This window comes from Condylostylus longicornis, unplaced genomic scaffold, assembly GCF_029603195.1.
Source record: "Condylostylus longicornis isolate FDR11 unplaced genomic scaffold, ASM2960319v2 ptg000091l, whole genome shotgun sequence".
Classification (NCBI taxonomy): domain Eukaryota; kingdom Metazoa; phylum Arthropoda; class Insecta; order Diptera; family Dolichopodidae; genus Condylostylus; species Condylostylus longicornis.
In genome coordinates this window covers 583,980-599,454 of record NW_026578059.1, presented here as the reverse complement: position 1 = coordinate 599,454, position 15,475 = coordinate 583,980, and the positions used below count along the sequence as shown (strand labels likewise).

General features: G+C 26.1%; 1 protein-coding gene across 1 annotated transcript; it reads right to left on the bottom strand.

Moving 5' to 3' along the window:
- Nucleotides 1–889: 889 nt before the first annotated feature.
- Nucleotides 890–9,831, bottom strand: LOC129613756 (fibulin-1). Its single transcript, XM_055527968.1, has 11 exons — nucleotides 9,607–9,831; nucleotides 7,907–8,750; nucleotides 7,503–7,702; nucleotides 7,155–7,346; nucleotides 6,141–6,269; nucleotides 4,940–5,080; nucleotides 3,667–4,308; nucleotides 3,290–3,427; nucleotides 2,583–3,219; nucleotides 1,340–1,570; nucleotides 890–1,220 (listed from the first exon to the last, which is right to left on the bottom strand). Exons 1-11 carry the CDS (start codon nucleotides 9,716–9,718, stop codon nucleotides 1,058–1,060), a joined length of 3,429 nt encoding a protein of 1,142 aa, XP_055383943.1. The 5' UTR covers nucleotides 9,719–9,831; the 3' UTR covers nucleotides 890–1,057.
- Between the last annotated feature and the right edge of the window lie 5,644 nt (nucleotides 9,832–15,475).

Genomic DNA, 15,475 nt, shown 5'->3' with positions numbered 1-15,475 from the left:
CAAATAAAATACTAATAGGTTGCTTTTCATGGGTGTTCAATATTAAAGTAGATCATGTCGATTTTTTTATTAGAAGATAACAATAAATAAGTTGCAAACAAGATCACGTTATCGAAGTTGTACTGCATATAACTCGAAGTAAAGGCATTTAATTGTAAATATATATAAACAGATATTGAATATAGATTTTCTATTATTTACGTTGTTCTATATATGTTGCACAAATAACAATGTTTGTGATATAAATACACAATTATATCATATACAGATAATTTTTCACCTACCTTTCATTTCTCATGTTTCTATTATTGACAGTAAACGCATGATAACTGCTTTTGTAGCTATCAACATCAAGTTAATTTAATTTTTTTTTACCATTTTAAAATTTTAATTAATATTTAAGAAGACTGTTAACCATGTATCTAGCATGTAATATCTCCTGTTGAAACGAGACCATAAACGTCTCGTACTGTAAATACGTCATCATTTTTCATCTCAGAAACAATCTTGTTACTTTCTAGCCGCACTAAATGTATAGGCTTAGAGAATTTACTTCTCTTAATTGTAAATTGCTGACAACAATATTAAATGTATTATACCGTACTTACACATCCAAATATACGTAAATATTCCGAAAATCTACCATTCAACAAGACAATTGGACAATCGAAAATATGGACTAACGTCGAAATCGGGTAAGTTTTCCAATACAAACTCTCATCAGCTAATTTAAAAAGTTCGGAACTTCAGAGAGTATTCTGAAAAGTTTTGATAATCAATAATTTAATAAAACCTTTTTTTAGCACAGATCATCGAGTGTTACACCTCTTTAATCCCGTAAACTATATAGGAATTAATAAAACGGAAAAATTAAGAGCATTTCTTAGAATTTTCAATATTAATACTTTTCTTTTATATTTCTCAGTTTTTCTTATTTAAATGCATTTTTAATGTGTAAATGTATAGCAAAAAAAAAATTAAACATGTTTGGTAAGTTGGTAGAGAATTAATTATTTCATTCTGGATATTAATTGAATCTGCTCCCATTTCTTTTTACTCAAAATGTGTATTGTGACACAATTATGAATACTTTAGCAATACTTTTTCCTCTTGGTTGGCCATTCATAAATACGGTCATACTTAATTCCAATTCAATTTCTTGTGGCCCTTCTAAACTTCTTAATAAATTCAATTGAACCTGATTACGCATTTGTGTTGTACTAAAAAAAATAATTTAGAAAATAAACAAAATTAAGATGAAAATTTTATATATAAGCACATATACATGCAAACATTAATATATGGAACATATATTTATGTATACACATATAAAACTTACGAAAAATGTTTCATTGTTGCTTTTTCAACATCAAATGGTGACTGAACATCAACTAGTTTCAGTTCAAAATCAATATTTTCATACCATGCTGGACCTCTTAAACTGAAAAATGTACGACCCTGTGGTGGTATCATCATATTTGATACTAATGTTATAAAATTATATGTATATGAAGTTGGTTTATTGTAACATTCATCTCCTTCACATAAATTATTTATAAGACGACATCGACTAATTAGGAAAAATAATTTAAATATATTAAAATTTCATATCTTACATATTATTACTAATTATGTGTATGATAAGATTTGATACCCAATTTGAAAGCAGATTAAACGCAGACCTAAATTTATGTGCAAAGGGCTTCAACGGGGATCAATTTGGTGGCATATTGCATCAAAACGCTTATAATGTCGAAAAAAGAAAAGCAATCCTTAGTCAATTTGGTTTTAATTTGGTGATTGAATTATACCCAGTTTGTTTCATTGTTGTATAGAAATTACTCGAACCTGGGAAATCATTTTATAGAAACTTCATGGATATGTTTGAACTATAATTGGACACACGACTGCCGACTTATTTTTCCGAATATAAAAATTTTGCTTTTGGAGTTGTATGGCAGCCAGCCGAGCCGGTGCAGCCATCAAATTGAAATGTTTAGAGTATGTGTAGAATGTAATTGGACACACGTATAGAAAACATGATTTCATTTTTATACTTTTATTAGTTTTTGAAATATTTAAAATAAACTCTTTGAGTTGTATGGCAGCTACCCGAACCTGTTGTCCGAATAAGTCCTTGGCACAAAAGAAACACAACTTGTGAAAGTTTGGTTTCGATTGCTTTATTTGTTTTTGAGTTATCGTGCGATCGGACGGACGGACAAATGGAAGGCATGTCTAAATCAACGCAGAATTTTACGCTGATCAAGAATATATATATATATATATATATACGTCTATACCGCAGATGACTCCTTCAAGTGGTTACAAACTCTATACCAAAGTTTGTATGAAGGGGCAGGGTATAAAAATCCGAAAATTACAAATTTCAAGATGAAATCCAAGGTTTCGTTTTTGCTTTAATGAAATAATTCACGTTCCTTATAATTAGTACTATATTCGAAAAAGACTTATTAAGGTCTAGGGTATATCAGACGCTCTTATTGTATTTAAGAGTATTTAAAAGGAAATTTTCTAACTTAGTTTTGCTACAGAAGAAACAACAGTATTTGTATACTTACTTTTTTTGATCAATATCATTGGTATAACCATCTGGACAATTTATATATGTACATTTATAACCTCCTCTTGTATTTGTACAAATTTCATTTCTGTCTTGACATATATTTAATGTTTGACATTCATCAATATCACGGCATGAATTTTTATCAGTTCCCAATTCATAACCGTCTGGGCAAGAGCATTCATATGAACCTTGTACATTATTACATATACCAGTGCATAACTGATATTTTTTATGTACTTCACATTCATCAATATCATCACATGATCTATTATTATATATATTTAATTCATAACCAGGATTACATGCACAACGATATGATCCCCAAAAATTAATACATTTTTGTTCACATAATCCTTGTATATCTTGGCATTCATCAATATCATGACATATATTATCACGATCATTTAATTTTTTAAAACCTTCTTTACAATCGCAAACATATGAACCAATTGTATTAATACAATTTGAATTCATTGGACATACTTGATGTTCACATTCATTAATATCAATACAACGATTGTCATTATTTAATGTATGACCAATTGGACATGAACAGATATATCCACCGATACGATTACGACATATTTGATCTGGTCCACAATTATGCTCCCCAGTAACACATTCATCAATGTCTTCAAAGAAAAAAAAATGTAAAAATTATTTGGAAAATTTGAGAAATATTTTTTTTTATTTGTTTCATACCAACACATGATGTTCCATCCATTGATGCTTTATAACCACCAGAACATTGAAGAAGATTTTGACATCGATATGACCCATTTGTGTTTATACATCTTTGGTGTGATGCACATGATCCATGTATTTGGCACTCATCAATATCTATATAATTTGAATGAAGAGAAATAAATATGGGTATTGAGTACAAAATTAAATATAGTTCAAAAATTTGTTTTCCCTCCAATAAATCAATAAAATAAAGCATAGGTTGCCAGCCTATTATTAATTTATTATTAATTTTACACAATAAAATGAAGTCAATTTAAAACCTATTTGGCTTGTAGAAAAGCATTTTTCTCTATAGTAATTAGGCAAAATGAAAGAAACAACGTCCTTCTTACCGACACATGCTCCTTTATAATTTTTCTGGAATCCTCTATTACATTGGTGCTCAGTGTATTGTGTTGATTGATAATTCTGTTGATATAGCTGCTGATTTTGTTGTGATTGTTTATCCTCTGGTTCGACATGATATCTGTGAGGTAACTGATTATAATAAGAATTAGCAGATTGTGTCGGAGATCTTAATGATGGTGTATAATATGAATTGTGCTGTATTTGATTATCAGAATATAATTGTTTTTGTGAAGCAGAAGGTATTGTTGACGGCATTGTTGTTGTTGTAGTTGATGTTGTAGTTGTTGTTGTTAAATTTGTATCTGCAGTTGCAAAATCGGATGGAGGAGGTTTTACCGGTACGTAATATGGTCTTATAAATCTATTTGGTGGTGATGTAGTAGTTGTTGTTGTTAATGTTGTTGGAATATTTTCATGTGATGATGACAATGTTGATGATAATATAGATGAAGTTGTTGTTGATTGTTGTGATATTGTTGTTGGACGAACTGTTGTTAAACGTCTTTGATAAAGTGTATATCGTGATGTTGTATGACGTTTTCTGTCACAACGAAATGAACCAATTGTATTACGGCATTCGTAACCAGGCGGGCAATCATGTGAATTTAATTCACATTCATTGTCATCTTTATTTTTTTACAAAGAAATTTAAAATAAGAAAAAATTAAAATAAATATAAATAACATATTAAAATATTGGATTAAAACGATTAACTTATAAAGCATAAAATAATTATAATTGTTTATGAATACGGCGAAATGTTATACATGAAATAAAATTAGAGTTTGCGTTTTATCAAAAAGTTAATGGAGGTGAATTAACTGGTGGTGATTTAAGTTTTTCGTCAATGCAATTCTTAAGGTTGTAGAAATTTTTAAAGTTTTAGACTTTACTTTCATATAAAAATTTAAAATTGAAATAAAAAATCCCATATAAATTTTGGGATGAACTCGAGCGCCTGTATGGCTTAAATTAGCACAAATTCGCCGCTGTAAGAGCAAAGCCCCCCCCCTGGTATTTCACTTTTTATACGAGCGAAAGCATTAAACTCCCCACGTGGCATGCAGAGGAAATTGAATGTTACAATGTATGTATGATGTATATATGTATAATTAAATTTCATTATGATTATATATAAGTTTGAGAAAAGTTTTTTATAAAATCTATACTATATAGGATATATATATGTACAAAATTAGTTGAATAATTACCAAAAAAATTATAAACAAATTAAAAAATTTATTATACAAAATTTACCATCACAAGTACCGGTCTCCGCATTCAATGTATACCCGGTACCACAGTTTTGTAAACGTATGCAAGTATACGAACCAATTGTATTATCGCAACGTTGCGTTGGTAAACAATTATGATTATTTATTTGACATTCATTTATATCTACAGAATAAATTAATAATTAAAAGAAAATATTAATAATTAGTATAACACAAAAAAAAAGTTATATGTTAAAATATTAAGAACTATTCGCACATTTTTCGCAACATACACACATTTTTACAAAAGAGATGTTATTGTTTTTAAATAGCTTCGCACTCTCAGCCTCTTACCCTGTAAAAGTTATAGCCGCGCAATTCTAAAATTTCATTTTTTGTTTATTTATTGTAACGGAACCACAAATATTGTTTGAATTCACACAACATTATTGAGTATGCAATAAATTGATGTATTTTGGTATATGATTTTTTGTCTTATCCCTAAATGTATGCAATATTTTTGATAATACAAATTTGACATACAAATGAAAGTAAATTTAAATAGATCGTTTTTAACCGTAGCATTTTGAATTGTTCAAAGAAAAAGTGCTACTCTACAAACCATTGGTTTGAATCAACTTTATTTTTAATTTTTAAATTTCCAAAATTTTTCAACAAGAAGTAAAAAATTTTCAGTCGGCATAAACCGATTTAATTATGCCCTGCACCTCTCTTTTGTTGTATAACAATAACTCGAACCTGTAAAACCATTCTATTAAAACATCGCGGATACGTGTAACCTATAATTAGATACATGACTACCAAGTTTCATGAGTCTAGTTTTATTATCTTTACGAATATACAAAATTGACTTATGAAGTTGTGTGGCATCTACCCGAACCACTGTAGTCATCTCATTAGAACATTTATATCATATGTAGAATGTAATTAAACTAAAAAATTAAAAAGTATACAAAATTTCATATTTATTCCTTTCTTAGTTTTTGAAATATTTCAAATAAACTCTGTGATTTGTATGACAACTACCCGAATCGGACGGACGGACGGAAATGTCAAAATCGCAGAATTTTACATTGAGCAAGAATATATATACATGTCCATACCACAGACGACTCGTTCAAGTGGTTACAAACTCCATACCGAAATTAATATACTCTTTCGAAGGTGCAGGGTATAAAAACACTATCACACAAAATTTTCTTAAATATATATTCAAAACTTACCAACACAAGCATTTAGGGTAGAATCCATTTTAAAACCAATTTTACAATCGCATCGATAACCACCATTTTCGTTTGTGCAAATCTGATTTGTATCACATGCATTCTTATCTGTTAAGCACTCATCAATGTCTTTAAAAATAAAATTACAAATATATATATATATATATAGATTCAGGTTTATATATAACTTAAAATATACAGATAAATATTAAGTTTAAGGTTAAAATATTTCAGTCCCTCTTTCTTAACAAAAAATACAGCAGCTTTAATTAAGGGGTAGGGTTGCCAAGTATCTTCATCAAAATATTGAAATGGGGGCAGAGAGAATTTTTTTTTTTAAATTTATTTACAAAGAAAAGGAAAAATGGCTTCTTAACTGAACTAGTTTTTTAAATTGTGGATGATGACATAGACAGATTAAATTAACAATTTTTTTCTTACCTAATAAATTTCTTATCTTGTTCTTTAAAGTTAGAAGTTGCAGAGAGGTAATTCTGCCCTTTTTTCTCATCCATATAATATGTAAATGTTATAACACAACAGTGTTGTATTATGACAAACTGCAGTTAATTATTGAAAAACTATGATTTCTTAAATCTTCTGTAAGCGCAAAATGTATACGATTTGGAAAGCCATATAAATTCTCAAAATTTTTTATGAATATATATTTTTGTTTAAAAATCGTAAACAGCGACAATTTACCGTCCGCCCCGACAACCATTAATTTTTTACAAGTAAAAAATTTTCATGAAAACCCGGTCACTCCCAGAGAAACCTCAACGATTGACAACCCTAACACTTCTTAGGAAACAAATTGAACATTTTTGAAAAAAAAAGTTTGAGTTTAATTGCAAAAAAAAGAAATTTTTCGAAACACCCAACAACATAGTGGGTTTTTAATATTTTTTTTTTTGTGTTGAAAAAATCCTACATTGAACACATTTTCATCACATCATATCTGTAAGTTTAATTTTTTTGTACTAAAAATATTTTTTCAAAAGCTTAAATACATACCTATACATTTATTATGTTTATAAATATAACCAAATCCACATGTTCCACTTATGGATTTCTGTCGAATATTACTGCCATCATTTAATGATGATATATGTGATGAAGTGATAGCCCTTTGACAATCATAACTTCCTGGTAAATTAATACATATATATCCTTGTTCGCAAAGATTATCTTCACATTCATCATAATCTGTATCGTTTATAAAAAAAATATACATACATATATAAATATATATACTCAAAAGTTTTCTAAAAACTTCTACTTAATCTTATCATTGACTAATTACAAATTTATATATGCTATTTGGTTATTAATGCAATTAGTATATCACATTCCCTTGCATACCTTCACATTCTTCTGTTTTAGCATTAAATCTGTAACCATCTTGACATGTTGTCGGTTTAATATCCATACATTTATAACTTCCGATTGTATTAAAACAATATTGATTTGAATTACATTTAATATTAAACCGTGAATTGCATTCATCAATATCCTCACAATCGCCAGTTATTTCACTTCTGGAATATCCTGTAGGACAAGAACTATAAATTATTTATTATATTATATATAAATTTGATATACATGCCTATATATATTATATACATGTATATATATAACAGTTATATATAATATTGCATTTAAAAACACAAAATACTATATAGTAGTATAAAAAATACTGGAATATTTTATATGCCAGTATGTTTCATGAATCTTTCAATAAACTTTAAAAAAATTTATATACTTACTTATCATTCTCAAAATTTGTATCGGGATTTTCTTCGATATTATCTAAATCATCGTCATCATCATCATCAGCATCATCATCAATATCATCTACATTATCATCACTATTATACACATTACTATTGTTATTATTATTGTTATGATTATTTCTATTATGATTATTATCGATATTATCATCATCATTATCATCATCATTAATTTTACTACATGTCACTCTATTATTATCCAATTTATAACCTTTATGACATTTACATACATATGATTCTTTTGTATTTTCGCATATATGCGAACATAATTGTTTATTAAATTTCGTACATATATCTTCAGATTCACTTAGTACAAAAGTTCCATCATCATTATCAATACTATCACCATTTATATTATGTTGATGATTAATTTGATGTTGATTTTGCTGTTGTTGCTGATGTTGGTGATGTTGTTGTTGCTGTTGTTGTTGTTTTTGAAGATTTTCATTAGTCATCTCATTACAACAAATTAAAAATGATTCTTCTTTTTGAAAATATGCAAATCTTGATGATGTACAATTATAATCACCAGCTGCAACAGCTAAACCAATTTGACATGCTTTACAGCAATTTGTATATGATGTTGTTATATCTAATTTATTAACAACATCACAATTACCACCATTTTTAGCTGCATATCTACCATCTAAACATTGTTGATTTTGAAATTCTTTTGAACAGCACATACTAAATGTTGATAAACATAAACCACGCCATACTGGCGGTATATTATTCATAACATTATCAGTATTTTGACAATCTTGTGCTCTTGTTGTACCTAATGCACAACATTCAACTAAATGATCCTGTATTTGTTCACCTAGATATATATATACATATACAAAAACATATATATGAATCATAATATGTTTTTTTCACATAATTTTAAAATTTAAAAATGTTTAAAAGTAAATTTATACTTTAATAGAGTTAATCATGTCAACGCTGTGCAAATACCCGTACGAATATGTTATTCTATGGGCGAATTAATATATCATAGTTGACTATTGGACAGACTACATAGTTCATTTTATTACGCTGGTTCTGTTTCAGTGCTATATTGAAATTATTTGTAAAATATGAACAAACATATATTGAAGTCTTGTATGACAAATCTAACAATAACTCGCTATAATTACAAATTTTTTTACGTGAAATTACTATATTATAGCTTCTATTAGCTCTCAGATAATTCAAAATAGCTATTGAAGTAGTATTGCTGCTACACCAAGCACTCAAAAAATTTCAATAGAATTTATCAGCCCCAATAATATATTTACTTCTGCGTAATTTGATATCACAGTTTCAATAATGTCTGATCTATAGCCAAATAATTTTTGAAGTTGTTGCGCAGTTACAGCAACAATCGGCTCGATCACATCCAAATTAAATGGGTTTCCGGCATTTACTACATTATAAATTATTAGTGAAAATCAAAAACTTATCACTTTAAGTTTTAAGCTTTGATCAATTAGTTGTCTTTGGGACGAACGAACAAACGAACAGACATGGTAAAATAGACTCAGAATTCGTTGCTGATCGAAAACATACACTTGAGTCTATATCTCAGACCATTATTTATCAGCATTATAAACAATGAGGCAAATTTCTAACATCTTTTAAACATACGTTCGTACGGGTATAGAAAATAATTAAAATACAAAAACAATACTTACCATTAGTAAAGGCGGCCAATAATAAAAATATCATATAAAAAAATATAATCGGTAATAATTTAAAATTTATAAATAATTTATTTGTTGTACAAATTATAATGTTTAGCAACATTTTGTATTTAATTTTTTTTGTTTGTTTTGTTATATATACTTTATTTCGATTTTTGATTTGAAAAATTTAAAAAAAAAAATCAGAAATAAATTAAAATAAATTTGTCCTTTTTTTTTGTTGTTTTTACAATATTTTTCAATCTTTTCTTTTTAAAACTAAATCACTTTCTCCAAATGGTATATAAAAATCACTAAGATATTGTGTTATATTAACATAGTGTTATAAAAGTTACATATCTATGTAGAATAATAACCGCATATATATATATATATACCGTTATATATATATATACCGTTATTATATATATGTATATATATATATATATATATATATATATATATATATATATATATATATATATACATATGGATATATATGTATATATATATATATATATATATATATATATTTATCTGTATATTTATATTCACATTTATATAATTATATACGTTTAATTTATAAATATTATGTGGACAAAATTATAATATGTTAGTAGTGATAATAGCTCTGCCATTTCTACTTAAGCGATCTATGAAATTGGCAATAACTTCGGCTATATATACAAAAATTTTAAAAAAATTAAAAATTTGTTGAGAATATAGAACTCGACATAGAGAATCGAATGACATATACATATAACTTTAAATTATTATCTTATCTCAAGTTCAAGGCGGTTCGGAGATTTGAGGCCACAAATATATTTCTGATACAATTATGAAAATATCTTAAAGTTTATTCTATTAAAGTATTTAATTAATATTTTACAAATAATGTTTGCAAATCGACATTTGCAAGCATAGACACAAATATTCTAGAGAATGTCTTTTGTATATTGTAAGTATGTATACATATACACTAAAAAACTACTTCTTCACTCTGTTGCATTTCAACTTACTAGTTAGTATAAATCACCATTTTATAATTGGTAATCGTGTTAATAATAAGAAAGTTCTAAATTTTAAATATGTAATTTAATTAAAAATAATTAAATTTTTAGTAGAATTATATTAATTAAGAAAATAACCTCTAATTTTAGCATTATGATATTAATGTATAAAATTAAATGAGATGTTTTTTCATTCCTATGTGTAAAACTTATACATTTAATTTTACAAACCGTGCAAACAACTATTTTTTTCTGATGTACTTGACAATAATAAATAAACAAAATTGGAATTCCAAAAATAAAGATGGATGTTTAATTTAATTTAGTTCAGTTGGAGAATGGAGGTGGTCGGCATCCCTCCCCAATACACTTGACCCCACTAAACCCATTATTAAGATAAATGTCAAACACAATTACGCAGAACATTAAAATAATTACTCAAGTATATATAGCAATTTTACTCGTACATTCTTGAATTTTCTTCCACTATTAATAAATTCCTAACTTTAATATTTATTTAGTTTAAATAATATATATATACGTATGTATTTTACTAGTTTGGTTTTTTTTTTCATTATCCGCAGTTAAATAATATGAAATCAAACATTGTGCACACACATTTTCAATCAACTTATAGAATCAACAAAAATTTTAATTTTCAAATATATAAAAATTTGCAATTCAATTAAATTCCGTTTATATATAAAAAAAAAGGAAAAAAAAAACTTCAAAAGCAAGACAAAAAAAAAATGTGTCAACAGGGTTAAGAATTCGCGTCGTTGATTTTCCCAAAAAAAAAAAAAAAAAAAAAACTAAATCAAATAAAAGAATTTATAATAACTGACCTTAGACAATTTATCATGAAAAAATAAATTTTTTTTTTAATCACAAGGTTACCATTACTTAATTTTTAGATACCCGCACTAATTTTTTTTCCAAATTAAATTCAAAATTATGGGTAACTTAATTTAAAATAAAAAAAAATTTCTGTCTTACTTACACGACCTTAAAATTTTAATATTTTGCACCGAGAGAAAAATTTCAACAGAATTTATAAATATTGTTATATAATTCCCACCATATATAAATTTCAAATTTGCGAAGACAGCCACTGTCATAATTTGTTGATCATATCTATCAAGCCCCCCCACCATACAAATTGCAAATTTATCAGGATTATTCTTTATATTCGGCCATAATACTCGTATTCCCACATTAATACCATGTATAAAATTTTAAAAATAGTTTAATAGTTGAAATTTGTAAAAACCTCGTCTATATTTTCATAAATTGTTATATTTAAACCGATCTTATTTATTTTCACAATTTGATTATAACGTCACTAAATTCTGTGCATTTTTTAATATTAACCGAGTTTCTAGTGTGTATTACTAAAACGCCTATACACCCAATATACAAATTTAATTGCAATTCATATATCCAATCATATACCAATTTATATCCCTACATACATATAATAAATATTTATTTTAAAGATTAATAATTTTGAAAATTCCTGCTTCTGTCAGCAATTCCAATCCCAGTTCCAATTCGTATCTATTGAGCAATATATTTTAAAAGTATTTAATTAAAAATTATGTGTTAATGGAAAACAAAAAAAAAAAAATTGCAAATATTTTTTTTTGTCTAACTTTTATATTTAATATTTGTTTTCATTTTTTTAATACGGTAACCTTCAAATATTTAAATAATAAATATATATATATACAAAATGTTTACTTAAAAAATTAGAATGAAAATTTCGCATTTATTCTAATATATTAGAAGAGATTCTCCATTCGTATATGTTGTTAACGAATCTCTTCAATACTTAATTTCTTCTAGCATTTTTTAATTTTTCCATTATAATACATACAAATATACGTACATTTATATATACTTGATATATACATATTGCATTATAATATATATAAAATATTAAAAATGACTAACATACATTTATATAGCTGTATATTTATTTGAAAATTCAAACTAATTAATAATTGTATGTATGGCATAGTTTATATTTTGAAAGTGACCCAAGTCCATATTTCAATTTAAAAATGAAATATCATGCTACACTGTTTGGGTTAAATAGTTTAACCAAAAAACTATTCGGTTAAACTATTAAAACTATTGCTATTTTCTTTCTATAGAATATTTTAATATTTTAATATTCCTATCCTAACAACAAAAGTTTCAATTTCAACTTTTGGACATTATTGTTAATTTGTAATTGCTAAATGGACTTAGGGGTCACTTTCAAAATAAACCATCCAATTTATATTAAGTAATTTTTTTTTTTTTTTAATTTACTATTCTGTTTTTTTTTTTACTTTTCAATCACTCCAAATTCTTTATTGACAATTTATTAATTAAAAATATTTCTCGAACCTTATTTACATACATACTTCGAAATAAATGTTACTCATATATAGTTTTTAATCAAAAATCTCATCATCATATTTTATAATTCATATATGACAGTGATCTTATATTCTAATATTATATGCGCTTAGTTGAGTTTGTAATTCACTTTTTTAGCACTTTTCAAGAACAATTTTAACAAAAAGTTCTCACTACAGTGTTTCACCCAGTCTGTTTTCTCTCTGCGTCTGATTTAAAAGACTTCTACACACGCCTTTAAGTTAGAAAGTCGAAATTATTATATAATAATATATAGTTAATAAATTTTTACTATAGAAATTTATTTCCGTAGAGGAAAATTTTTCCATATTTTCATCCCCTCACCCTTTAAAAGTTATAACCCCCCTGAAAGTACTAAAAATGCTATTTTTTTTAATTATTTATTGCAACGAAACTGCGCAAACAGTTTTTAAATTCTGTTAAAAATTCAAAAAAGTAGTGTCGGATTTCTTCTGGCAGTGCAGCAAATAGCATAGTTGAACTTTAGAAAATCAAAAATTAACAATTTTCGGAAACCCGTTTCAAAATTTTTACATCCTTTATCCTACTAGACGATAACGAGTCTGATATTTTTGCAGTTTTTATATAATAATAAGTAACTTAGTTTATTAGAAAATTATTTTCCACCTCCATCACACCCTCTCAAAATTTATCATCTCCCGAAATTTGTAAAAATTAAAATTTTCGGCACTTCATGTTTCCGAAACTACAAGTTTTTTCAAATTTCTATGGATACAGAATGCAATGCCATCAAAAAATATAATTATTTATCTTAACTTACGTAATTCAAAACCCGATGAATTCGACAATTAAGTTAACGCCTCATTAAATTCTTTCAGTTTCTGTTCCATCCCAAAATGTATGCAATACATTTATGTATTTTCATATATGGTCTTTTGTCTCGTCCCTAAATGTATGCAATATTTTTGATATAAATGTATGCAATATTTTGGTATATTTAAATAATATATTAATTGTAATAAATAACTTTTAGCAGTAGTATTTACAATATTGGTTCGACCCGATTTACTTTAATTAGTATCTCTTATATATGCATGAATCTTGAAATTTTAACTTCAGCTCCCATATATACTATATGATTAAGACCTCTATTTAGGTAATTTACTTTATGTTAAATAGTATAACTCTGTTATTATAATATTAAATCAGCTTTAGGAATTTATAGTATATATAAAATAAAATTAAAATAAATTTTTTATAATGAAATGCGATAATAATTTGCAATTAAATTAATTAAAAACAAAAATGCAAACATAATATAAAAAATATTAAAAGATTCTTTTTTAATCATTTTCAGAAATTCGTATATATTAATTATGTACATTCGTATATACATATACAAAATGTGCATATAAAAAATACATTAATACCTCGTTGTGCGACATTTCATATTGCGTCGCAAAAAATTTGCATAGTTTTAATTTGCGACATAAAAAATTTCGGTGAAATTGACATTGCGAATTCTTTTTTTGTTTGCTATCACAAAACATACACTGTATGTGTTGTATGTCGTGTGTTATAAAATTGTAAACACGTTGAAGACAATCATAAAAAGAGAAATTCCATTATTTTGATTTTCGTTAACAATTATACGTAAAAAATTTACATTTTGTTATCAATTAGTTGACGTATGGAACGTGTCTTATATATTTCAGAGCAATTCCATACAAAAAATTTTCTCCAATTGCGACGTTTTGATTGCGAAGAATTTTTGTTGGGAATCAATTATCGTCGGAAATCGAGGCATTGGTGTGATTTTGTAATATTAAAAATAAATGTGAGAAAGTGATAATTTGAAATAATAAAAATGTAATTTGCATACAAACAAAATGAATTTCATGTAATGAGCTATTTTTTTTTTTTTACGTAAACCAAAACAACACCTTTAGTGTATACCATTATTATACAATCGCACAAGTTCGCCCTCTTATAAAAAATCTTCTATATATCACCTAAAAATTAAAATAAATTTAATATTTTCGACCTACTTTAAAATGTTATTAAACTTAAGAGTGGATCTGAGTACGAACGAACCTTTCTTAAGGAAATTTGGTAGTGTTTAATTTTTTAATTTTATAAATTAAAAGAAAACCCTATTAATTTTTCATAATATATTATAAACTATATATACCAGTTTCTTAATACAGAAATTTAATACAGAGAAACCTAATACAGAAAATAAATTTTATTTGCAAGACGCCAAAGCATTGCATTTGGTCTGTCAACAAAGCCTGAACATTTTGTTTATATTCCCAATATATGGTGCTACACATAAATTCTTAATTAATTATAATATGAAAAAATAAAGTAAAAATAATTTGAAACACGCACTTTCCCGATATGTGAAAATTCAGATTGAAAGTATGTACATAATCCCAATGTAATCAGAAGTTTATCCAATCATATATTACATTTGTTCAAAA